This window comes from Salminus brasiliensis, chromosome 20, assembly GCF_030463535.1.
Source record: "Salminus brasiliensis chromosome 20, fSalBra1.hap2, whole genome shotgun sequence".
In the NCBI taxonomy this organism is placed as follows: Eukaryota; Metazoa; Chordata; class Actinopteri; order Characiformes; family Bryconidae; genus Salminus; species Salminus brasiliensis.
Window position 1 is genome coordinate 33,611,713 of NC_132897.1, and position 26,000 is coordinate 33,637,712.

The following is a 26,000-nucleotide window of genomic DNA, read 5'->3' on the forward strand; positions in this document are numbered from 1 at the left end:
GACCTCAGTGATCTGATCTGAAGCTCCTCCTTAAACCCCCATCTTACACACTCCACACACACTCCACACACACACACACACACACACTCCACACTCCACACACACTCCTCCTAACTTCCCAGACCTGCTGCCATGCGCTCCTGTCCGCTCCCAGTCTGAGAACCTCCTGGACCAGAACCCCTCCATGTGGATTATGTGGATGAACTGGACCCTGCTGACCTGCGTCCTCGTGGCCTCCTCGTTGCCCGCGCGCCACCTCGGTGAAGCGCGGCCACGGAGACGACTCGCACGCGACCGGGCACGGACCCGCGCGCAGGGCGCGTGCCCGGGCGCGTGCGAGCCGTCAACGTGCCCGCGCGCGCCGGACACCTGCTACTTCGGCGTGTCGAACGACCCTTGCACGTGCTGCCCGGTGTGCGCGGCCGGCGAGGGCGACGCGTGCGAGGGCGAGCGCGCGCTCTGCGGCGAGGGCCTGAGGTGCGCGCTCGGCCCGGCGGGACGCTACGAGTGCGCGTGCGTCGAGCAAGGGGAGGTGTGCGGCAGCGACGGCAGGACGTACCCGAGCGCGTGCCGGCTCAAGGCCGAGAACAGGAGGGCCGAGCTGAGCCGCGCGCCTCCGGTTCTACTCATACAGAGGGGCGCGTGCGGGGCCGGTGAGTGGGGGTCCTGGTTTAAAGGGGAAGTCCACCTGCGCTTCAAGATGTCTACACTTTCTTCTCCTTCTCAGAAATGAAGGGAAACCAAGTCTCAGAGGCATCAAACAGAGAGAGAGAGAGAGAGAGAGAGAGAGAGAGAGAGCTAACCAGACGTCTGGTTCCATTGACTCAGCACTGTAGATGATGAGCTAATACGCTAGGTGTTAATTCAGCGCTGTAGATGATGAGCTAATACGCTAGGTGTTAATTCAGCGCTGTAGATGATGAGCTAATACGCTAGGTGTTAATTCAGCGCTGTAGATGATGAGCTAATACGCTAGGTGTTAATTCAGCACTGTAGATGATGAGCTAATACGCTAGGTGTTAATTCAGCGCTGTAGATGATGAGCTAATACGCTAGGTGTTAATTCAGCGCTGTAGATGATGAGCTAATACGCTAGGTGTTGATTCAGCACTGTAGATGATGAGCTAATACGCTAGGTGTTAATTCAGCACTGTAGATGATGAGCTAATACGCTAGGTGTTGATTCAGCGCTGTAGATGATGAGCTAATACGCTAGGTGTTAATTCAGCGCTGTAGATGATGAGCTAATACGCTAGGTGTTAATTCAGCGCTGTAGATGATGAGCTAATACGCTAGGTGTTAATTCAGCACTGTAGATGATGAGCTAATACGCTAGGTGTTAATTCAGCACTGTAGATGATGAGCTAATACGCTAGGTGTTAATTCAGCACTGTAGATGATGAGCTAATACGCTAGGTGTTGATTCAGCGCTGTAGATGATGAGCTAATACGCTAGGTGTTAATTCAGCACTGTAGATGATGAGCTAATACGCTAGGTGTTAATTCAGGCCTGTAGATGATGAGCTAATACGCTAGGTGTTAATTCAGCACTGTAGATGATGAGCTAATACGCTAGGTGTTAATTCAGCACTGTAGATGATGAGCTAATACGCTAGGTGTTGATTCAGCGCTGTAGATGATGAGCTAATACGCTAGGTGTTGATTCAGCACTGTAGATGATGAGCTAATACGCTAGGTGTTAATTCAGGCCTGTAGCTCTTCATTGGGTGCTAGGTGTTAATTCAGGCCTGTAGCTCTTCATTGGGTGCTAGGTGATAATTCAGGCCTGTAGCTCTTCATTGGGTGCTAGGTGTTAATTCAGGCCTGTAGCTCTACATTGGGTGCTAGGCGTTAATTCAGGCCTGTAGTTCTTCATTGGGTGCTAGGCGTTAATTCAGGCCTGTAGCTCTTCATTGGGTGCTAGGTGTTAATTCAGGCCTGTAGCTCTACATTGGGTGCTAGGCGTTAATTCAGGCCTGTAGTTCTTCATTGGGTGCTAGGCGTTAATTCAGGCCTGTAGTTCTTCATTGGGTGTTAGGCGTTAATTCAGGCCTGTAGCTCTACATTGGGTGCTAGGCGTTAATTCAGGCCTGTAGCTCTTCATTGGGTGTTAGGCGTTAATTCAGGCCTGTAGCTCTTCATTGGGTGCTAGGCGTTAATTCAGGCCTGTAGCTCTACATTGGGTGCTAGGCGTTAATTCAGGCCTGTAGCTCTTCATTGGGTGCTAGGCGTTAATTCAGGCCTGTAGCTCTTCATTGGGTGCTAGGCGTTAATTCAGGCCTGTAGCTCTTCATTGGGTGCTAGGCGTTAATTCAGGCCTGTAGCTCTTCATTGGGTGCTAGGCGTTAATTCAGGCCTGTAGCTCTTCATTGGGTGCTAGGTGTTAATTCAGGCCTGTAGCTCTTCATTGGGTGCTAGGCGTTAATTCAGGCCTGTAGCTCTTCATTGGGTGCTAGGTGTTAATTCAGGCCTGTAGCTCTTCATTGGGTGCTAGGTGTTAATTCAGCACTGTAGCTCTTCATTGGGTGCTAGGTGTTAATTCAGGCCTGTAGCTCTTCATTGGGTGCTAGGTGTTAATTCAGCACTGTGTGGCGTTCATTCATGACTGGGAATTTGGCTGCAGACCGAAACCAAAAGCCATCTTTTCTGAGCATCGACCCATTTACATAATAATACACCTCCTGTGGAGATTTGTTGCTGCATCACGGCACACTGGCAGAAAAGATAGGCCTATCTAATAATGATGCCTCAATAAGCCCAGAGGAATATCAGCCATTTTCTGGACCACGGCCTCACAGTAAATCATACAAAATATTCACCGCAGCTCTGAGCTGTCAGAGCGTGAGGATTAGCTCTGTGGAACTAATGCTGAGTGATGTTGTGGGAGGAGGAAAGGTGATCTATCTGCTCTAATGTCTCTGCAGCTTAACTGCTTCATAGGGAACTGGCCAGGACATTACTGGATACTGGATACTGAATATTAATGTAATTAGAGCTTCATACTGGATATGAATGTTATTAGATCTTCATACTGGATATTAATGTTATTAGAACTTCATACTGGATATTAATGTTTATTAGAACTTCATACTGGATATTAATGTTTATTAGAACTTCATACTGGATATTAATGTTTATTAGAGCTTCATACTGGATATTAATGTTATTAGAACTTCATACTGGATATTAATGCTATTAGAACTTCATACTGGATATTAATGTTATTAGAGCTTCATACTGGATATTAATGTTATTAGAACTTCATTCTGGATATTAATGATATTAGAGCTTCATACTGGATATTAATGTTATTAGAACTTCATTCTGGATATTAATGATATTAGAGCTTCATACTGGATATTAATGTTATTAGAGCTTCATACTGGATATTAATGTTATTAGAACTTCATTCTGGATATTAATGATATTAGAGCTTCATTCTGGATATTAATGTTATTAGAACTTCATACTGGATATTAATGTTATTAGAACTTCATACTGGATATTAATGCTATTAGAACTTCATACTGGATATTAATGTCATTAGAGCTTCATACTGGATATTAATGTTATTAGAACTTCATACTGGATATTAATGCTATTAGAACTTCATACTGGACATTAATGTTATTAGAGCTTCATACTGGATATTAATGTTATTAGAACTTCATTCTGGATATTAATGATATTAGAGCTTCATTCTGGATATTAATGTTATTAGAACTTCATACTGGATATTAATGTTATTAGAACTTCATACTGGATATTAATGTTCTTAGAACTTCATATTGGATATTAATGTTATTAGAGCTTCATACTGGATATTAATGCTATTAGAGTTTCATATTAATGTTATTAGAGGTTTGTTCTGGATATTAATATTAATAGAGATTCATACTGGATATATGTTTTATTAGAACGTCATACTGGATATTAATGTTATTAGAATGTCATACTGGATATTAATGTTATTAGAGCTTCATACTGGATATTGATATTATTAGAACGTCATTCTGCATATTAATGTTATTAGAACTTCATACTGGATATTAATGTTATTCGAACTTCATACTGGATATTAATGTTATTAGAGCACCATACTGGATATTAATGTTATTAGAGCACCATACTGGATATTAATGCTATTAGAGCTTCATACTGGATATTAATGTTATTAGAGCTTCATACTGGATATTAATGTTATTCGAACTTCATACTGGATATTAATGTTATTAGAGCACCATACTGGATATTAATGTTATTAGAGCTTCATACTGGATATTAATGCTATTAGAGTTTCATATTAATGTTATTAGAGGTTTGTTCTGGATATTAATATTAATAGAGATTCATACTGGATATATGTTTTATTAGAACGTCATACTGGATATTAATGTTATTAGAATGTCATACTGGATATTAATGTTATTAGAGCTTCATACTGGATATTGATATTATTAGAACGTCATTCTGCATATTAATGTTATTAGAACTTCATACTGGATATTAATGTTATTCGAACTTCATACTGGATATTAATGTTATTAGAGCTTCATACTGGATTTTAATGTTATTAGAGCTTCATACTGGATATTAATGTTGGAAACATTATGTGGAAATGGAAACAATGGAAACAATTTTTGGGAATCAATGGAAACATTGATTCCACCCTTTGCCTGGTGTTTAAACACTTATTAAATTAAATATGAGTCAAATTTATTTAATAAAAATAACTCTCACTAATTATGATGTAATCACCCATGCTTGCATTGGACTGAATATTGATCAGCCTTTAACTTTAATACCCATGACTGACTCTCTCTCTCTCTCTCTCTCTCTCTCTCTCTCTCTGTCTCTGGAAATTCTAAAACTTATTCAAGGGTTCAGACGTCAATACAGTGATTGGAGTCAGACTTTACAACTTCATGCAAAATTCAAACAAGGCCCCTCATAAAATAGTAAGAGGAGGCATTTATGTGGTAATGGATTTATTGGTGTGCCTATAAAGCTCCACAAAAGCATAAAAATGGCTCCGTGTGCCAGAGCTTTTTCAATGTCAAGAGAGCTTTAATAGCTCTTGCTTTTAGAACATAACGCTGCCAATATGTTCCGGCAGCGCAGCCGACCTTGGGAAAGGCAGTTTCAGATACATGCTTCATTTCTGTCTGAGTCTCGCTGTAACTTTGCGCTTGCTGGCCTTCGAACTCGAGTGTGCTGACAACGCACCACTTTTGAGGCTGAATAGTATTTGAATGTTAACTCCAAAGCTCTGTGGAATTATAAATAATTGGTATTGCACTGAATTACATCATATTTTCTGGTTCTCCTCCTTCAGACACATCCAGAACAGCTGCTATACACCAGGCTTGTTGCAAGTGTGAGAGAACCGGGATTAAGCATGGCCAGTTTGAGTTTATCGTGAGCCGATCTCCATCACCTTTTTCGGTCCGTGCATGTGCGGTCTTGCAAAACACCAGTCAGTCAGCAAGTGGTTTAGTTGAATTCATGGATTTATTGACATAATGATATGATAGTTGACATTGCACTCTGCACTTGTGGATTTTGGTCGATTTCCAAGAGACTACTTAGCCTTTAAAAGCGGTGCCCTAGGGTTCGTACCCGTGACACAGAACATCTATCTCTTCCAGCAACTCCAAACAGGTCGGATCTCGACGGCCTGTATGGGGCTAAAAAACGTCTAGGCCAGGGGTGCAGATTTGGTCTAACGAATGGGGGCACCAAATTAACCACCAAATTCTGCCATTGGCTGCATAGAACGGTCAGTGGCATTTCAGCAATGGGAAGTTTGGGACTGAAATCTCTGCTTTTTATAAGGAAAAAGGTTCTGTGGTATAAAATTAACTTTATTAGGTTTCCTGTAGCATTTGTGACCTGTGACCCTGCCTGGTAAAGGACTCTTTTAGAGCCTTAAGATGTAGACCACATATTTACTAGTGTTGAGATGTGAAGAGCCCAGGACCTCATCGACATGGCTTGTGGCTAACGTCACTGTAGCAATCCTGGGCAAGGCCTGCAGCCAGCACGTCAGCAATGCTAACATCATGATAACGATGCTAACGTTGCAGTAGGTGAGGATAGACAGTGACAGGTGAGAATAACTGGGGTTCAGTGACTGGCAGTGACTGGGGTCCAAAAAACAAGCCCTGGTAACAAATCTGAGATCACCAAATGTGCATTTGTGGAAGTAACACGAAAGCTAACAATGTTATACCTTTTCTAAGCGAGGCCAGTGGTTGCAATGCTAATGCAGTGATAGTGGTGCTAACGCTGTTGGTGTGCAGTTCTTGTTCCTCAAACGTAGTATTGTGCATTTCTTTAAAAAAATAAACACTTTTGTCTCATCTGTATGTAGAACGTTTCCCCAGAAGCACCGTGGAACATCCAGGTGGTGCAAACAGCAGCAGCTTCCTTTATAATATTCTTCCACGAATACCATTGTTCAGTGTTTTTCTAATAGTGGACACACAAACAAGGATTTTAGCAGTTTGTAGAGTCTTTGCTATTCCTCAGGTTCTTTCTCGCCTCTTTCAGGATTGCTCATTGTGCTATTGGAGAGAATTTAACAGGACACTCACTCCTAGGGAGAGTCGCAACCGTCCTATAAATTTCCTCCATTTATAGACATTTTGTCTAAGCGAGGATTCATGGACACGCAGGTCTTTAGCAATGCTTTTATTCACACTAACCGGTCTTACATGATAAGACCAAATTTGTCAGTATTTGGTTTTGTGTGCCTTTATTTAATGGGCAAAGCACATGTGAAACAGATTAGTTGTTGGAGAAATCATTAACATAGAGGTACACTTACTTTTTCTAGCCTGCACTGTTGATGGTTAACCACAGTGGTGAATAAATTAACAATAACAACAATGATGTGAGTGGTGCAACTGTCTGTGTTTATTAGTTTAGGTAGATTAGGGGTTAGTCTATAATTATGACTTAGATAAAATTAAATTTTATCTAAGATTTGATTAAATTACTGTTTCTTGCAGCTGTAATATCTTCAATATAAAGATGTCATTTTGTTCCATTTTAAAACCATCTTCAAATGTCAGTAAAATACTTCATCATATAAATATTTTATCACAATACCTCGATAACAAAGAATGTGATGATGAAACCATCCTGCAACTTCCAAAAATTATTTGCATAAGGCCCTCTCCCCCTATACACAATTGCTTCGGTGTTCTAGGCCCAGGCCCTGCACTCGCTCACCAGCAACTGCAGTCCAGAGGGACATACAGCGGGACAGATTGTTGGAACAGTAAAATAGTAAAGAGCATGTGTTTAAAAATTGGGGGGAAAAATGAAAGCTTAGGAGAGACAGAGTGTGGCGAGGATAGACAGTGACAGATGAGAATAGCTGGAGTTCCGCCAAAAACAATTCCTGGTAACAAGCCCGAGACCGGCAAATTTGCATTGAGAGCAAGTGCATGGAAGTACTTGCTGATATGTGCTCTGTCATGTTGTGTTCAGCGAGAAAACAAGACAATAAACTGTCCACTCACTCGTGTATGACTACAGGCCGTGTGTATAGCAAAGAAGTAGCTTCAAAAATATTTAAATCGCAATTACTGATTTTCTCAAGAAATCCAAGTATGGGAACTGTAACTCATTTAAAAGAGCAGAAACTGTACTATAGCGAAAGTATGGTACCATATTCTGATCTAACTCAATTAAAAGAGATGAGACTGTACTATAGTGAAAGTATGGTACTGTATCTCAATCTAACTCACTTTAAAGAGCAGAAACGGTAATATAGTGAAAGTATGGTACTGTATTCCAATCTAACTCAATTAAAAGAGCAGAAACGGTACTATAGTGAAAGTATGGTACTGTATCCCAATCTAACTCACTTTAAAGAGCAGAAACGGTAATATAGTGAAAGTATGGTACTGTATCCCAATCTAACTCAATTAAAAGAGATGAAACTGTACTATAGTAAAAGTATGGTACTGTATTCCAATCTAACTCAATTAAAAGAGCAGAAACGGTAATATAGTGAAAATATGGTACTGTATCCCAATCTAACTCAATTAACAGATCAGAAACCGTACTATAGTGAAAGTATGGTACTATATTCTGAATTAACTCAATAAAAAGAGATAAGACTGTACTATAGTGAAAGTATGGTACTTTATTCCAATCTAACTCAATTAACAGCAGAAACGGTACTATAGTGAAAGTATGGTACTGTATCCCAATCTAACTCAATTAAAAGAGCAGAAACGGTAATATAGTGAAAGTATGGTACTGTATCCCAATCTAACTCAATTAAAAGAGCAGAAACGGTAATATAGTGAAAGTATGGTACTGTATTCCAATCTAACTCAATTAAAAGAGCTGAAACTGTACTATAGTAAAAGTATGGTACTGTATCCCAATCTAACTCAATTAAAGAGATGAAACTGTACTATAGTGAAAGATAAGATAAGATAAGAGATAAGATAGTCCTTTATTAGTCCCGCAGTGGGGAAATTCACAGTGTAGCAGCAGAAAGGGATAGCAGGACACTTAGTTACAAAAATTTGGATAAATAATTTACACTATATACACAATATAAATAAGAATTAAAAAAGCAATAAACAATATTATCTACTGCAAAAGACTCTTAATTGCACATGGGGGTGGGATATAGTATTATATATACACATAGTATTCCCTGAACATGAACACGTGTGTGTAGTTAAGTGTGTGTGTATGTGGTCCGCTGGGAGCAGTAGTGAAAATATAGTGAAAGTATGGTACTGTATCCCAATCTAACTCAATTAAAAGAGCAGCATCTGTACTATAGTAAAAGTATGGTACTGTATCCCAATCTAACTCAATTAAAAGAGCAGCAACTGTACTATAGTAAAGGTATGGTACTGTATCCCAATCTAACTCAATTAAAAGAGATGAAACTGTACTATAGTGAAAGTATGGTACTGTGTCCCAATCTAACTCAATTAAAAGAGATGAAACTGTACTATAGTGAAAGTATGGTACTGTATTCTAATCTAACTCAATTTAAGAGATGAAACTGTACTATAGTGAAAGTATGGTACTGTATCCCAATCTAACTCCATTAAAAGAGCAGAAACTGTACTATAGTGAAAGTATGGTACTGTATCCCAATCTAACTCAATTAAAAGAGCAGAAACTGTACTATAGTGAAAGTATGGTACTGTATTCCAATCTAACTCCAATTAAAGAGCTGAAACTGTACTATAGTGAAAGTATGGTACTGTATCCCAATCTAACTCAATTAAAAGAGCAGAAACTGTACTATAGTTAAAGTATGGTACTGTATTCCAATCTAACTCAATTAAAAGAGCAGAAACTGTACTATAGTGAAAGTATGGTACTGTATCCCAATCTAACTCAATTTAAGAGCTGATACTGTACTATAGTGAAAGTATGGTACTGTATCTCAATCTAACTCAATTAAAGAGCTGAAACTGTACTATAGTGAAAGTATGGTACTGTATCCCAATCTAACTCAATTAAAGAGCTGAAACTGTACTATAGTGAAAGTATGGTACTGTATCTCAATCTAACTCAATTAAAACAGCAGAAACTGTACTATAGTGAAAGTCTCAATGGCTTCAGTTTGAGGTTTTAACAAAAGCAGTACATAATTTTTTCTAACCCTGGTTCAACATCTAACTGTCTATTTTTGACAAAATCTAATACATTTTTATGATTATTGCAAAAAAAACAGGGCTTCCAAGCTTCTGGTCTGTAGTGTATACTACTATAGAGGCTCAGCGGGCCATTTGCAGAACCTCTTGGAAGCAGAATTCAGCTAGCTGTGCTCCAATTTCTCATGTCTTCCTCTTATGAGGATCCATCAGAGTCTCACTACTGTTTACCTGCTACAGTTCGCCCTGGGGAAGCCGACGCCCGCCTGCGGCCCAGCGCTCTCTCTCCCGTGGAGACGAGGCCGCCGTCAGCTGCCGCAATATAATCGGCCCACATCAATTTAAGGCAGCGAAAACACCTCTGACAGGCTATCTCGCATACAGCAGGCGAGCCGGGGCCCGGGTGCCCAGGGGCCGATGTTACGCTCCGACACGTGGCTTGTGAGCACATGTTGCTTTTTCGCTCCTCAACTTCTGTATACGGATTTATTCTTCTCTCTGCTTGCCTGGGTGGGGGAGGCTAAAGAAGAATTCCTTGGCGCTGGCGTACGTGCAGCTTCCATGGTAGCCTTCAGCCCGAAATCCAATGGCAACCCGCGTCTTTTGTTTCACATTTGTTTCCTTGATGTTTGCCTCAGATTGGTTTTTGCTGTTGGGTGGGATTGAAAGGACTGATTCGAGGCGGAATATCAGGCTTAACTGTGGATTTGCACAAAGAATTGTTGAATTAAGAAAGCATCTGACTGAGAGGGAGGTCACCTAAGAAGGCCAGTACTTGGCAATGTGGTGTTGATTGTGTATGGTACACATCTAACACTCTTAGAAGAAAAGCTTAGAAAATAAATCGCGCTGGGCTTTGGAATGTACTGACCTTGAGAAGACTCTGTTTTCGGGCTGTTACTATAAAAACAATTGTGAATAAGCTTGGCATGCAGGCCCGTTTTTAGTGCTGCACCAACATAGGCTTTGAATTCAAGCCTTCAATCCTTACTGAACCATACAATACAAGGTAGAGTATACAATACCAGAGAACGTCTGGGGTTCAGAGTGATCCAGTGGACTAAGGCATTGCCACTATGATTTAAGGAATGCTGATTCAAATTCCCCGTCACGCTGCTTTGCCAGAGAATTTATAGAAAAATCCTTATATAAGATCATTTTGGAGGTTCTTCAGTTTGAAACTGTTGAGGAACCTCTGAAGAACCTTCAAGGAACCTTTTTCTTCTAAAACACTTTTCTTGAAGGTTTTCTCAAAGCACCTTAAGTGATTCCTCCATGGTTTAAAACTGAAGAACCTCCAAAAGTTCAGTGTGCATGTTGGAAAACATGGTGTGTTTCTTCTTATGGTTTGTGGTAACCTATTTAGATTCAAGTGGGTCACGCATCCTCAAACACTGTGTGTTTTCCTCCACAGGCTCTCGAAACCCCGGCAGCATGCGCTACAAATTCAACTTCATCGCTGATGTAGTGGACAAGATCGCCCCTGCTGTTGTTCACCTGGAGCTGTTCAGAAGGTGAGAAAGACTCACAGATCCAAGCTTTTTGGACACACACTTAAATTCTACTTCTTGCTAGGAGTGCTATTAGGAACACTTAATGCTTTGCCGCCTATGTTGTCCCACATAATGAAAGTTTATGAATGAATAGTTTTCTAGTCTCAAATAGTTAAGGATTTGTCTCAATGACTAGTCTTATAGCTTCAAATAGTAAAGGCTCTGTCTTAATAACTTGTCTACTTGTCTAAAATATTAAAAGATTTGTCTCAGTGACTAGTCTACTAGTCTCAAATAATGAAGGATTAATCTCAATAACTGGTCTACTAGTCTCAAAAATGAAGGTTCTGTCAACTAGTCTACTTGTCCAAAATACTGAAGGATCGGCTCCAATAACTAATCTAATAGCTTTAAATAATGGAGGCTCTGTCTCAATAACTAGTCTAATAGTCTCATATAATAAGGGTTTTTCTGAATAACTAGTCAACTAGTCTTAAAAAGAGAAGGCTCTGTCTTAATAACTAGTCTAATAGCCTCAAATAATGGAGGCTTGGTCTAAATAACTAGTCTAATAGCCTCAAATAATGGAGGCTTGGTCTAAATAACTTCTAATAACCTTGAATAATGGAGGTTCGGTCTCAATAACTTGTCTAATAGCCTCAAATAATGGAGGCTCTGTCTCAATAACTAGTCTACTAGCCTCAAATAATGAAGGCTTGATCTTAATCTTAATCTGCTATTCTCAAATAATCGAGGCTCGGTCTCAATAGCTAGTCTAATAGCTTCAAATAATGGAGGCTCAGTCTCAATAACTAGTCTACTAGCTTCACATAATGGAGGATCGGTCTCAATAGCTAGTCTAATAGCCTCAAATAATGGAGGTTCGGTCTCAATAACTAGTCTACTAGCCTCAAATAATGGAGGCTTGATCTCAATAACTAGTCTAATAGCTTCAAATAATGGAGGTTCGGTCTCAATAACTAGTCTAATAGCCTCAAATAATGGAGGCTTGGTCTAAATAACTTCTAATAACCTTGAATAATGGAGGTTCGGTCTCAATAACTTGTCTAATAGCCTCAAATAATGGAGGCTCTGTCTCAATAACTAGTCTACTAGCCTCAAATAATGAAGGCTTGATCTTAATCTTAATCTGCTATTCTCAAATAATGGAGGCTCGGTCTCAATAACTTGTCTAGTAGCTTCAAATAATGGAGGCTCTGTCTCAATAACTTGTCTACTAGCCTCAAATAATGGAGGCTCTGTCTCAATAACTTGTCTACTAGCCTCAAATAATGGAGGCTCTGTCTCAATGACTTGTCTACTAGCCTCAAATAATGGAGGATCGGTCTCAATAACTAGTCTAATAGCTTCAAATAATGGAGGTTCGGTCTCAATAACTAGTCTGCTAGCTTCACATAATGAAGGTTCGGTCTCAATAACTAGTCTACTAGCCTCAAATAATGGAGGCTCGGTCTCAATAACTTGTCTAGTAGCTTCAAATAATGGAGGCTCTGTCTCAATAACTTGTCTACTAGCCTCAAATAATGGAGGCTCTGTCTCAATAACTTGTCTACTAGCCTCAAATAATGGAGGCTCTGTCTCAATAACTTGTCTACTAGCCTCAAATAATGGAGGCTCTGTCTCAATAACTTGTATACTAGCCTCAAATAATGGAGGTTCGGTCTCAATAACTAGTCTACTAGCCTCAAATAATGGAGGCTTGATCTCAATAACTAGTCTAATAGCTTCAAATAATGGAGGTTCGGTCTCAATAACTTGTCTAATAGCTTCAAATAATGAAGGTTCGGTCTCAATAACTAGTCTGCTAGCTTCAAGTAATGGAGGTTCGGTCTCAATAACTTGTCTAATAGCTTCAAATAATGAAGGTTCGGTCTCAATAACTAGTCTGCTAGCTTCACATAATGAAGGTTCGGTCTCAATAACTAGTCTAATAGCCTCAAATAATGGAGGCTCTGTCTCAATAACTTGTCTACTAGCCTCAAATAATGGAGGTTCGGTCTCAATAACTAGTCTATCCGCCTCAAATGATGGAGGCTTGGTCTCAATAACTAGTCTAATAGCCTCGAATAATGGAGGCTCAGTTTCAATAACTAGTCTAATAGCTTCAAATAATGGAGGCTCTGTCTCAATAACTAGTCTACTTGTCTAAAATAGTGAAGGATTTGTCCCAATAACTTGTCTACTAATAGTGAAGGGTCTACCTCAGCTTCTGGTACCCTAATGTCAAATAATGAATGATCTACCTCTTGAAAACACCCTAGTATGCCATCAAACCCATTCCGCTGTATGCGTTCCCGCAGACTGCCATACGGCGACCAAGAAGTACCGGTATCCAGCGGCTCCGGGTTCATTGTGTCCGAAGATGGCTGGATAGTCACCAACGCACACGTGCTGTCCAACAAGCAGAGAATCAAAGTGGAGCTGAACAACGGGGTCCACTACGATGCCACCACCAAAGACGTGGATCAGAAGCTAGACATCGCTCTGATCAAGATCGACTCCGAGGTGAGTTCACCTCGTCAGATCATTAGCATCCTGCTCTTTCCCGGCTGTCTGCTAAGCCTGGAATGAGTGTGTTTACACGAGCTCTGAGTCGAGCTGAGCATTTGCTGCTCGTTCGGCGTCGCCACGCTCGGAGGATTCTGTCGCGGCACTTTGTTTCGTTGCCGCGGTCGACTGCCCCGCCATCGCTGAGCAACATCACAGCATCTGGAAGCCAATGAATCCTGAGGGAGTCCGGCGGATGTTCCAGGAGCACGTCAGCGAGGGCCTTCGCCGCCCGAAATTAGATTGCGTTTCTTGACACGGTCAATTTGTCCCCAGATTTGCTCTGTTCTGCTTGTACGAATTCATGGCTACAGCTTGTTTCAGTGCCTAGCTGTGATGGCAAACACATCTGTCTCAGCTCCCAGAGCCCAGTGCTTCTGTAAACAGAGCTTATGTAGAGCGAGGAGAATGGAGCACCATCTGGCCTCAGAAGACAAATGTTTGTGGACACCCTTACTTTAATTTGTACCCATTGCTGACAAAGATGTGCAAATGCACACATACACACACACAGAGCTTGTCTAGTCCATGTAGAGAAGTATAGCCAATAGAATAGGACTCTCTGAAGCAGATCCACTTGAACCTGTTGGCACCATGCTGCTTAATGCCAGACATGGGCAAGAGGGGTATAAGGCCCTCCAGCATTGAGCTGTGGAGCAGTGGAAGAATTGTGTTCTCTGGAATGATGAATGATGCACCGTCCAGTACTTTTTGGATGAGTTGGGGCGTTGAGGAGATGGTTTGGGGTGAAAGCCTTCCCTGGACAGTAGAGACAGTTAGTCCATATCCTATTTAAAACTACGAACTAACAAAATTAAATAAAAATTATATAAAAGTTAAGTAAATTCGGTTGGATTTCTTCAAAAGTCATCTGGTGCGACCGTCTACAAAGGACTTTTATTCTGACATGCTTTTAAAAGAGACTGGAAAGAGTGTTGCATCATGAAGATGGCCACAACAAAGCAAGTGACCTTTATGGTGCAACGCCAAGGTCAGTTTCTCTTATGTTATTGAAAAAACATCATGATTTTTTAAATTGTAGTCCGGCTGGTTCTGTTAACCAAGGTAGGTGTTTTGAAAAAAGGTCAAACATATTATAATACCACATGCACAAGGAAAAGGGCTTCTGGCGGAAAGAGTTAAGACAGCGATGTCAGGAGTGGAGTAAAGGCGAGGCATTCAACCCAAGGAACACTGGAGCAGCTGTTAAGCATGGTGGTGGTAGTTTCATGCTTTTACTGGCTAATTCAGCTCACCTGTCAGTTGCCAGATTTAGTAGGTCTGTTAGAGCAGGGGGGTCAGCATACTCCGCTGGACTCCTCCTGATTAAATCTTGGACACAATTGGGTGTTCAAACAGGACAGTGACCCTGAGGTTGTTGTGGAATGGATAAAGCAGGTCATCATCAGACTTTTAGAAAGGTCTTCCCTCAAAGTCCTGACCTCAAATATGTCAGAGGACGCCATGAAGGGTGGTCTGATATCCAACCAGAATTGTGCCAGAAGCTTATTGATGGCTGCCAAAGTGTCTGCAAACTTCTGACTGCAACTGTATGGAAGTAACAGAGTTAGAAAGAATGAGGAACAGAAGTGTGGGCCACATATGGGCCCTTAGGGCTTACGGGCTTGAGTAAACAAGCACGCCATCAACAGTAGGAATTGCCATTTTTTCATGGTCCACCTAGTCGGCTGTGTTGACTAATGGCTGCAGCACAATTACCAAGAGCACCTTCTTCCTGCAGCCCTCCATAACCTGAAGCTGGCGCGGCAAATCGCAATCATGCTAACTCGGCCCCTAGCTGTGTACGAAGACGCCTGCTGCTTTGCTAGATGGACTGAAATGTGGAGGGGGGGAGGCAGATGGTCGGCATCTGATGCTGCAGAGCGCAGGCCGCCTGCGGGGGAAGGCAGGGATGGAGCGAGGCGTCGTGCCTGAGGAGAGCGGGTAATAAAGTGAAACTGTCATATGCCCTCAACACCCCCCCACCCCTCCTCATGCTGTAAAATCCCACCCAATCCAGGCACGGGCCGGGAGCGGAGGCAGGCAGAGGCAGGTTCTGAGCCGGGCTGAGTACAGCCTTTACTCCCCACATTTTTCACGGCAGGGATCTCTTCAGGTGTTACCGGAGCGCCACACGTTTGTTTGCCATCCACAGCCAGGCTTTTTGGGGGTAATAATTATTGCTTATGTTGTATCCCGGCTTCAGCTCCGCCACACATATTGAACCCTTCTGAATGAGCTCTGTGAGCAAGATCGGCCTGCAAGCTCTTTTGTGGAATATTGTGGTGTGTATTGTGCATGAAATAATGTGCATTATGTCCGTAACGCTCAGGGCGCTCCTGGAAATAAGGCCTCGGTCTCAGCGGGACGGTGCTTCATTGAATGAGGGTTTCGATCAGTTGTCTGCCTCTGCTGCTCAGAAAAAGGACGAAGGCTGTGTTTTGTGGATGCTGGAGGTCAATAAGAGCATGCAATCATTTACCGGTCCAGCCGGGAGAATTTGAAGCGTCCTGAAATGTAGGTTAGACGCTCAGGAACTCCATTCGTCTCCGTTACTTGAGGGAATCTGTAGCCACCTAAAATGAGAAAGTACTTTACTTTGTCGGCGAGCAAGCAATCGATCTCTGTCTCACTGCTTTAATCTTTACTTGTGAACCATTTAAAAATCTTAAAAAAAAAAAAGAATTATAAAATTAAAGATTAATTAAAGTTTGACACATGGTTTTTTATCATTTAAAAAAAATAGCAAATGTCTTTGGCAATATAATACAATCATTTTAGTTTTTTGACACTAAATGATCAAATTTATTTCTTAAATAAGAAATAAGCAACTTTATTTTAATTATTTTTTTTTTTAATGCTAAATTGTCTGAATTCATGCTTGAAATAAGGAAAATTCTTTGTAAAAAATGAATATCAGTATTATTTTTTTAAATAAGTACAGTTATTTGAAATATTTCTTGTTAAATGTTAAATATCATAAATAGTTGCATTATTTTTAAAAAGAAACAAAAATGATCTGATTATTTGAATCAAACATTGCAAAATGAAATATCTGCATTATTTCTAGAAATAATAGTAAAATTGAGAACTTTTTTTTGAAAAGGCTACATTTTATTAAAATTATTCATTGAAATAGGAAAAATGTATCTGCAGGATTTGTTTAAAAAAGTACAAATATCTTCATAATTTCTTAAAAAAAAAAAAAAGCTCAGCTGTCTGCATTATCTCTAGCTTGAAACTAGATCACGTTTCCGTGAACAATAATAATAGTCCTGTTGATCTTTGTCCTCCTCTGGCTGCAGGAGCCCCTCCCTGTGCTGATGCTGGGCCGCTCCTCAGACTTGCGGCCGGGTGAGTTTGTGGTTGCTGTGGGCAGCCCGTTCTCCCTGCAGAACACGGTGACCACAGGCATCATCAGCACCACCCAAAGAGGCGGACATGAACTTGGCCTCCACAACTCTGACATGGAGTACATCCAGACGGACGCCATCATCAACGTAAGCGTAGCCTTCAAAAGCCTGTAGAAGAGAAGGAGGCCACAGACAGTGTGAATAAGAGCTCATAGTAAACTCACCGTTAGAGCTTTTGCTAAAGACTGGGCAAACGACTGGCTGTGATGATCAGATATCTGAGATAATTCAGTGTCACTGTGGAATTTGTGTCGGAGCATTCAGTATTCAGATAAAGTAAAAAAAAAATCAATTATTATTCAAATAAATAATAAATAAATATTAATCATTTTATATTTTATATTGCATAGCTAACCAATGACAACCAAGTAGCAGTGGGCGATATTGGAAAAATGGATATTGTGGTAAAATCAATAAAAAAAAGCACTGAATTCATTCTTGAAATAAGCAATTTGCTAAATTATTTGTAAAATTAAATATCTGCTTCATTTCTAAAAAAAAAAAAAAGTTGATAGATTTCTTGAAATAAGCAAAATTATTTAAATTATGCCCTGTAAAATAAAATATCTGCATTTTTTCTTAAAAATAAGCAAAATGTATTTAATTCTTGACATTTGCAAGATTATTTGAATTATTATTTTTTAAATAAGCAAAATTATTTGCAGAACTGGATACATAAGTGGTATAATCACAAATTTACAAACAGTCAAATCAGAACATTACGACCACCCCTGGTTTGGAATGACCTCGGCCGGGACGGGACGTCGTCACAGGTGCCACGTGAAGGGGTTTCCCAGCAAACACGCAACGCTGTCCGAAGGTTGTCACAACCTCATCCTTAGGACACACTTGGTCTCTTGGTCATAAGACTGCCTTTTGACAGCTTTCCAAAATCCCAACCATGTCCCATTGTCCACTTTCTGACCACAGAACATGCCATATATTTCGACGTTGTGGCCACCAAAACTAGTGCAAAACAATGGTCATGGGCAAAAGACGCCATTTGACTGATGTCCAAAAGGACACGACTCTGGCGAGTGGTACAGAGCAATCGAGCTAACCTGTATAATAAACACCGTCCCTTACCCTAATACAGTCCATGCCACAATGTCTTGCTAGTGTCTTCCGAGCCAAGGGTGGTTATTCCCTCATGAATGTAGATGAATATATATATATATATATATATATATATATATATATATATATATATATATATATATATATATAGCCCACTATGACTAGTACAGGCCTGAAATCTGCAGCCAAGCGACGACAAGTGTCCGTGTCCTTGCTTGTGAATGCACTTCTGTCTCTCTATTTTAGTGCGTTTAATCCAATTCAATGTCTTTCTTGCAGTACGGCAACTCGGGAGGACCACTTGTTAACTTGGTAAGAGCATTCATGCACTCTCTTTTCATTTTCACTTGCTCTCTCAAGGCGATGCCCCCGCCTCGCCCTCTCTGGGCCTCACGTTCCGCGCATCTCTGTTCGCTTTAGTTAAAAAAAGGATTCGCCCAAGGTCATGTCTCTGGTTTTTATTTGCTCAATACACACGGTTCTCGCTTTCTCCCTCTCCACCCTCTGTTGTTTTATGTCCGCTTTCTTCTGGAGACTTGCCCTGGATAAATGATCTGCAGTGCTTTATATTCTCCTATTGATCCTGAGAGGGCCGAAACAACACATGCCCCTGACTGCGCCTCAGGCTAGCCCTTCAATCCAGCTTTCCCTGCAAGCCTCAATAAAAAACTACTTTCATTTATAGGGTGGAAAACAGGACAGGATGGAAGAGATATGTAAAAGCCCCGGCGTTGACTATGAAAAAGATCATTAGGGGGGGGCGGCAGAACGATAAACGGGCGAAGGCCGAAGCAGCTCCGATTCCGGATGTTATGAGTTCCACAATAGCGGCCAACAAAACTCGGAGCGGAGCGCCATCCGAGGGCCTACTGTAAAATCTGATCGGCTGCAATTTGTCTGAGAGACACCATTACACTCTGATGTTCATCTGTCGCTCGTGGCAGAGCGCGCTCATTTTGCACCAGCACTGCTGGCAGTGTTGAACTCGGCTCCACGGCCCACTTCAGAAGAAGGAGGCTTTCATGTGGAGCACACCAGGCCAGTGGACCCTTGGGACTCTACAGCTGCCATTCCACAATATCTGCCCTCCAACATCACCAATAACGGCTCCGCGAGGCACGGCCCGATGCGTGCTGCGCTCGGTCCAGGTGACACAGCTGCCTACAAAACCCCCAGGCTTACTGTGCGAACGTAATGAAGTGCATTTCTCATAACGCCGCAGATGCCTCCATCAGTGCAAAAAACGCTGTGCCCAGGGTGGCGAGTTACTTGTGGTGTGTGTATGGCGCTTATTGAGAGAAAGTGCCTCCTGTAGTGCACTGAAAAAAGCACTAATTTTAGAATAAAATTGAATACAAAAGTACTTTTTTATTATTCCTGTGAGAAATGCTTTTAAAGAATGTGAAGAAAGCATTTCTATTGGTCTATTAATCCAGAATCATGTACAAAGTTTACAGAACCTTGGAGAAAACTAAAAACGGACAGAAATTTAGACATCATATCACAACATTATGACCACCCCTGGTTTGGAATGAACTCGGTCCATTCAATCAGCTCCACTTCCCATATAGGGGCTCTGTTAGTCCTATTATTTCCGACTGTATCCATCTGTTTCTCTGCATACTTTAGTGCTCAGGACCCCACAGAACTTAGTATTTAGGGACTGGGTCATTCTCAATGGGGTGTTTAAACACCTCAGCATCACAGGTTTAATTCCAGGGTACCCCACAAGAAGGGGATATCTTAAAATGAACAGAGACCCTCAGCCACAAAAACTGCAAATGTGGACACCGGTATTAGACCATTGAGGAAATACAACCGGACATTCTCAGAGGCGGAGAATCCTCAGCGTGGTTGACCAGGGCATCCTCCGGCTGCGTGCTATTCAAGGCTGGATTGTGCACTCATGCTAATTGCGATTTGGCTATTACACTCTCTGTTTTGTGCTCCAAGGACGGAGATGTCATCGGCATAAACACGCTGAAGGTCACAGCGGGAATATCATTTGCAATCCCCTCGGACCGGATACGGCAATTTCTCGCAGACTCCTACGAGAGACAAAGGAAAGGTTTGTTGGGCCTGTCGGCTGCATTGCTCAGTCCGTAAGTTTGTTCCATCCCGATTGACCGGATAAGTCATTTTCTTGTGTGCTTTCGACTGCAGGAAGAACAAAGCCCAAAAAAAGATATATCGGAGTGAGGATGTTTCATCTGACCCCATCGTAAGTTCAGTCTATTTCATTCAAATAATAATCGAACGAATTAGGGCTGGCCTGAAGCATTTACTACTCAACTACATAGTTTAAGCCCATTCAAGCCACAGAAATTGTGCTTCTTTGCCAGTTTAGTGCATCATAAATCGATGCCAGGTGTCCAAGTCTTCTTAGATGCCTTCTTCTATAGGCTACATACTTTACATCACAACGATTTCAGTTCATTTGCGCTATCACCGGCATACACCACGTACTGCCATAACGTTAGCACCACTGACAGGTCGAGTACAAAACACTGGTTATCATCCCTTCATCTACAGTGGCTCCTGTCAAGATGTCAAGATGTATATTAGGCAGCAGGTGAACAGTCAGTTCTTGAAGGTGATGGAGGTGTTGAAGCAATAAAAATGGGCAAGCGTAAGAATCTGAGCCACTTTGACAAGAACCAAACTGTGATGTTCTAGACTACTGAGGCCAGAACATCTCCAAAACTTCAGGCAGGTCTTGGTCCTTCCAGTTTGCAGTGGTTAGTACCTACCATTGGTCATTGGCTACTAAGAGTCATTGATGTGAGCCATGGAGTCCTAACCTTACAACTTACAGGACACCTTCAGAGGTCTTGTGAAGGCCATTATGGTGGAACCAATCCCAACAATACAATATTAGGCAGGTAATAGTACTGTAGTAATGGCTATTTAATGTATACTGTTAATACACTTTTGCCACCTACTAGATATGGTTTGACCTGTAGTAATGGAGAGACTTAAATGATGGTTAATTGTGATTATTCATGTAGATATCCTTGTTTTTGAGGGCGGTTTCCAGGGTACTCCAGTACTCTGATACACCAGCAAGTTTATGAACCCTGTAAAGTGCTGCTTGGGCCTGCCCTAGGATGAATTTGTCCTTGACAGAAAGCATTTAAAATCAAACTAACCATAAGTCTCACCTACAGTCATCTCATCCAACAATCCCGACTGGCCATTTGTCTCTGTCACTCAACAACCCACGCTTATTTTGAGCGTTTCGACAGCCAAGGACAACAAGCAGGCTTTAGCAACCTTTACTCTTAAGGAATGCATCATACAGAAAAGCCTAGCATGGCTAGTGTTGAAAGGAAAGCTACTTAGCATGAAAGCCAGCTAGCGTGAGCTCATTTGCACAATGCCCGTCAGCACAGTGCAAATGAGATCATGCTAACTGGACCCCCTGCTTTCATTTGCTGTTAGAGTTAGCAAGTTTGGATGTGCTAATTCTTTTATTTTTCGTATTTCTTTCTGCTCTCACAGCTTGATCAGGGAGCTGAGGGAGAGGGAGAGTGATTTCCCAGATGTGAGTTCAGGAGTGTACGTCTATGAGGTGATCCCAGGAACCGCAGCCTCCAGGTAAGAAAACAGGCCCAGGCCTCCTCTCTGCTCTCCGATTCCCACTCACCCACAGCCAGAGGCCACACTCATACCATCACACCCCACCTCATCGCACGATTTACGTCCAACTGTGCGCCAGGGGGGCTTTCCAGCGCACGGTTCTCCACTAAAGAACATTCCTCTCCGGCTCTGCTTTCCACCATAATAATAATGTGTCACGCGCCACGGGCCAGTTTGGCAACGTGCAAGATCTGGAGGACACATATGCCTGATCAAGGCTTGGAGGATTGTGACGTGACTGAAAATGCCACAGTTGGACTGAAGTCCTGAAGTTGTTGGCAAAAGAGCCAGACCGAGAGGCCTAATCCAAACGTCATCGAAAGCGCTCTACAGTGGGCATCATCTCCATTGTCTGCTTGTTGGGTTGCCAAATGTCTTGGCAACAGTAAATAGGAAGGCATGGCGATACCTCTAGGGAGACAAAATCAGAGCACCCCTTATGTCCTAAAGGCCAAAGATGGAAATCTATCCTAGACGTTGTTCTTCTCTCCAAGCCAGGAAACATCGGCTCTCAGAGGGCCTATTCATTCTCTGCCAGCGGGGCGACGCCTTCATGCATAGAAGCTCGAATGCATAGTCTTGTTAGACATCTACTAAAGTGAACCTGTTCATTGATAGGATTTGTACTCAGACTAGTCTTGGACTTTTCCAAAACTCAGACTAGTATTTATACTTGGACTTTTCCTAAACTTGAGTGTATTATTACTCTGACTAGTCTTGAGCTTTATAAAAGTTGTACGTAGACTTGACAGTATTTGTACTCGGACTAGTCTTGGACGTGATAGTATTTGTACTTGGACTTAACAGTATTTGTAATCAGACTTGTCTTAGACTTGATAATATTTGAACTAGGACTAGTGTTGGACTTGATAATATTTGAACTAGGACTAGTGTTGGACTTGATAATATTTGGACTAGGACTAGTGTTGGACTTGATAATATTTGGACTAGGACTAGTCAAGTCAAGTCAAGTCAAGTGGGTTTTATTGTCATTTCAACTACATACAGAGTACACAGTGAGACGAAACAACGTTCCTCCAGGACCATGGTGCAACATAGACAGTGCATACAAGACACAAGTGCAACACAAACAAACAAGTGCGGACAGACAACACAACACAGTACAGACAGAGAATAATAAATAATTGACGGTAGTGTGCAAATTGTGCAATGTGTAATAAATAGAGTCTAGTGAGGTAGTAAAGTGAAGTTATTAGTGCAATGCTTTGTGCAAAAATGCTTCCCCTTTTTTTCCTGGGGTAAATGGTTGGAGAGAGAGAGAGAGAGAGAGAGAGAGGGAGAGTGTACATGTACCAGAAAGATATCAGTTCAGAAGTTGAGTTGTGTTGAGGAGTCTGATGGCTTGGGGGAAGAAGCTATTGCAGAGTCTGGTCGTGTTGGACCGAATGCTGCGGTACCTTCTTCCTGATGGCAGGAGGGAGAACAGTCTGTGTGAAGGGTGGGTGGGGTCATCCACAATGCTGGTTGCTTTGCGGATGCAGCGGGTGGTGTAAATGTCCATGACGGAGGGGAGAGAGACTCCGATGATCCTCTCAGCTGTCCTCACAATGCGTTGGAGGGACTTGCGGACTAGTGTTGTACTCTGACTTTTTTGCACTTGATAGTATTTGTACTTGGACTTGTTTTTAACTTAATAGTATTTGTACTCAGACTGGTCTTGGACTTAGTATTTGTACTCGGACTAGTCTTGGACATGATAGAATTTGTACTCGGACTAGTCTTGGACTTAATAATATTTGAACTAGGACTAGTGTTGGACTTGATAATATTTGAACTAAGACTAGTGTTGGGCTTGATAATATTTGGACTAGGACTAGTGTTGGACTTGATAATATTTGGACTAGGACTAGTGTTGGACTTGGTATCTGTACTCAGACTAGTCTTGGACTTAGTATTTGTACTCGGACTAGTCTTGGACATGATAGAATTTGTACTCGGACTAGTCTTGGACTTAATAATATTTGAACTAGGACTAGTGTTGGACTTGATAATATTTGAACTAAGACTAGTGTTGGGCTTGATAATATTTGGACTAGGACTAATGTTGGACATGATAATATTTGGACTAGGACTAGTGTTGGACTTGGTATTTGTACTCTGACTTTTTTGCACTTGATAGTATTTGTACTTGGACTTGTTTTTAACTTAATAGTATTTGTACTCAGACTGGTCTTGGACTTAGTATTTGTACTCGGACTAGTCTTGGACATGATAGAATTTGTACTCAGACTAGTCTTGGACATGATAGAATTTGTACTCGGACTAGTCTTGGACTTGATAATATTTGAACTAGGACTAGTGTTGGACTTGATAATATTTGAACTAGGACTAGTGTTGGACATGATAATATTTGGACTAGGACTAGTGTTGGACTTGGTATTTGTACTGTGACTTTTTTGCACTTGATAGTATTTGTACTTGGACTTGTTTTTAACTTAATAGTATTTGTACTCAGACTGGTCTTGGACTTAGTATTGGTACTCGGACTAGTCCTGGACATGATAGAATCTGTACTCGGACTAGTCTTGGACATGATAGAATTTGTACTCTGACTAGTCTTGGACTTGATAATATTTGTACTAGGACTAGTGTTGGACTTGGTATCTGTACTCAGACTAGTCTTGGACTTGATAATATTTGTACTCTGACTTGTTTTGGACTTGATAGTTTTGTACTTAGACTTGTCTTGTACTTGATAGAATTTGTACTTGGACTAGTCTTGAACGTAATAGTATTTGTACTTGGACTTAGACTTGGATTTAATAGTATTTGTACTTGGATTTGTCTGGACTTGATATTATGGTCTATATCTGGCCATTTGTTGAAAAATAATTAGTGTATTTTCTTATTCTTGTAAATGACAAACAAATCTCGGCCCCCTGTACTCTCAGGTCCTCTTTAGAGGGTCTTCACTTGGTTTCAGCCTTTCTTTGAACTCAGCCCTAGAGGGAAGTGCTGTTATTATTAAGGAAAACATCAGACAGGTGTCCAAGATGTGTGTGTGTGTGTGTGTGTGTGTGTGATATGTTTCACAGTGCTGGCCTGATGAACCATGACGTGATCATCACCATCAACGGCCAGCTGGTTCACACCACAGATGACGTGAGCCATGCAGTGCAGTCTGGGGAACCCCTGTCCATGATGGTGCGGCGGGCTAATGAGGACGTCACGCTTACGATCATCCCGGGAGAACAGGAGTGACCGGTGACGTACCTGCGGACGTTACGTGCGGGGTATGGTGTAGAACAGCTTGACCACACATGTGTGCCTGTGTGTGGTGGTGTGTGTGTTTACCGAGCAAACAGCAGGTACTGTGTGCTGAATAGCAGACTACTGATACGAGGGCATTGGTTACAGACCAAAAGCGACTGGAAGTTTGTGAAATAAGCTTTTTCCATACTTTTGCTCTGTAGCGTATGGGTTGGGGGTCTTACTGGGTGAGTGTGTGTGTTGTTGCCAAAGTGTATTATCAAAAAACATAAGGAATTTTACAAGAATATTAGGAATTTCCTCTGTTTATTCTATGCGTATTGACATTGTTTTAAATAACAAGGGGGATGTTTGAGGCTGGTTTTATTGATAAGAATGTATCTGAAGTTGGGAAACCAGCGTTGCTAAGCGTAGTCGCTTGGACATATTGAGCACTTACATTATTCTGAAAGCTTTTCTAATTACATGCGAGGGCATTTAAACACTGGCAACTTGTTTGGAGCGTGTAGCTCTACTCGATTCCAGTGGCAGTATTGGTTCTGTGGTGCTGTTTTTATCATGCCGTAATAAATTGGATTCTCCACGCCAGGCTGGAATGAAACAGCCTGACCAGCTGCTGCTTTAAGTGCTGTTTTTTTTGAGGGGCTAATACCGAAAAAAAATGTTATTCCCACCAGTTCATGTTAAATGAGTTACAGGACATGGGGAATTCCTTAAATGGATTATTAGCATGAACGCTAGAAAGCAGGGAAGCGGTGCGTCAGGCTTCCAGTGAAGGTCCAGAATTGTTCCCATATTAAATAAACACACTGATTCTTCGACGTGGGAATAAAGCGTAAAAGGTTTGGGATGTAACAGATGTAAACATTCAGATAACCAATAATATCGGATGAATATGCACCATATGTCCACATATTTGTGGACACCCCTTCTAA

General features: G+C 41.6%; 1 protein-coding gene across 1 annotated transcript; it reads left to right on the forward strand.

Annotated features, from left to right (window-relative positions):
* Window positions 1-184: 184 nt before the first annotated feature.
* Window positions 185-25,056, forward strand: htra4 (HtrA serine peptidase 4). The gene is made up of 9 exons (XM_072664610.1): window positions 185-653; window positions 11,059-11,158; window positions 13,459-13,663; window positions 17,011-17,205; window positions 18,475-18,507; window positions 20,149-20,263; window positions 20,359-20,416; window positions 21,697-21,792; window positions 24,891-25,056. The coding sequence occupies exons 1-9, from the start codon at window positions 185-187 to the stop codon at window positions 25,054-25,056; spliced, it is 1,437 nt and encodes a 478-aa protein (XP_072520711.1).
* Window positions 25,057-26,000: the final 944 nt, after the last annotated feature.

Excerpts from the sequence above, each read along its gene's own strand:
- htra4 (XM_072664610.1), top strand. The coding sequence starts at position 185 with ATGTGGATTATGTGGATGAACTGGACCCTGCTGACCTGCGTCCTCGTG. Across the intron at positions 11,159-13,458 it reads CACCTGGAGCTGTTCAGAAG|ACTGCCATACGGCGACCAAG; the intron begins GTGAGAAAGACT and ends GCGTTCCCGCAG. Across the intron at positions 17,206-18,474 it reads AGACGGACGCCATCATCAAC|TACGGCAACTCGGGAGGACC; the intron begins GTAAGCGTAGCC and ends TCTTTCTTGCAG.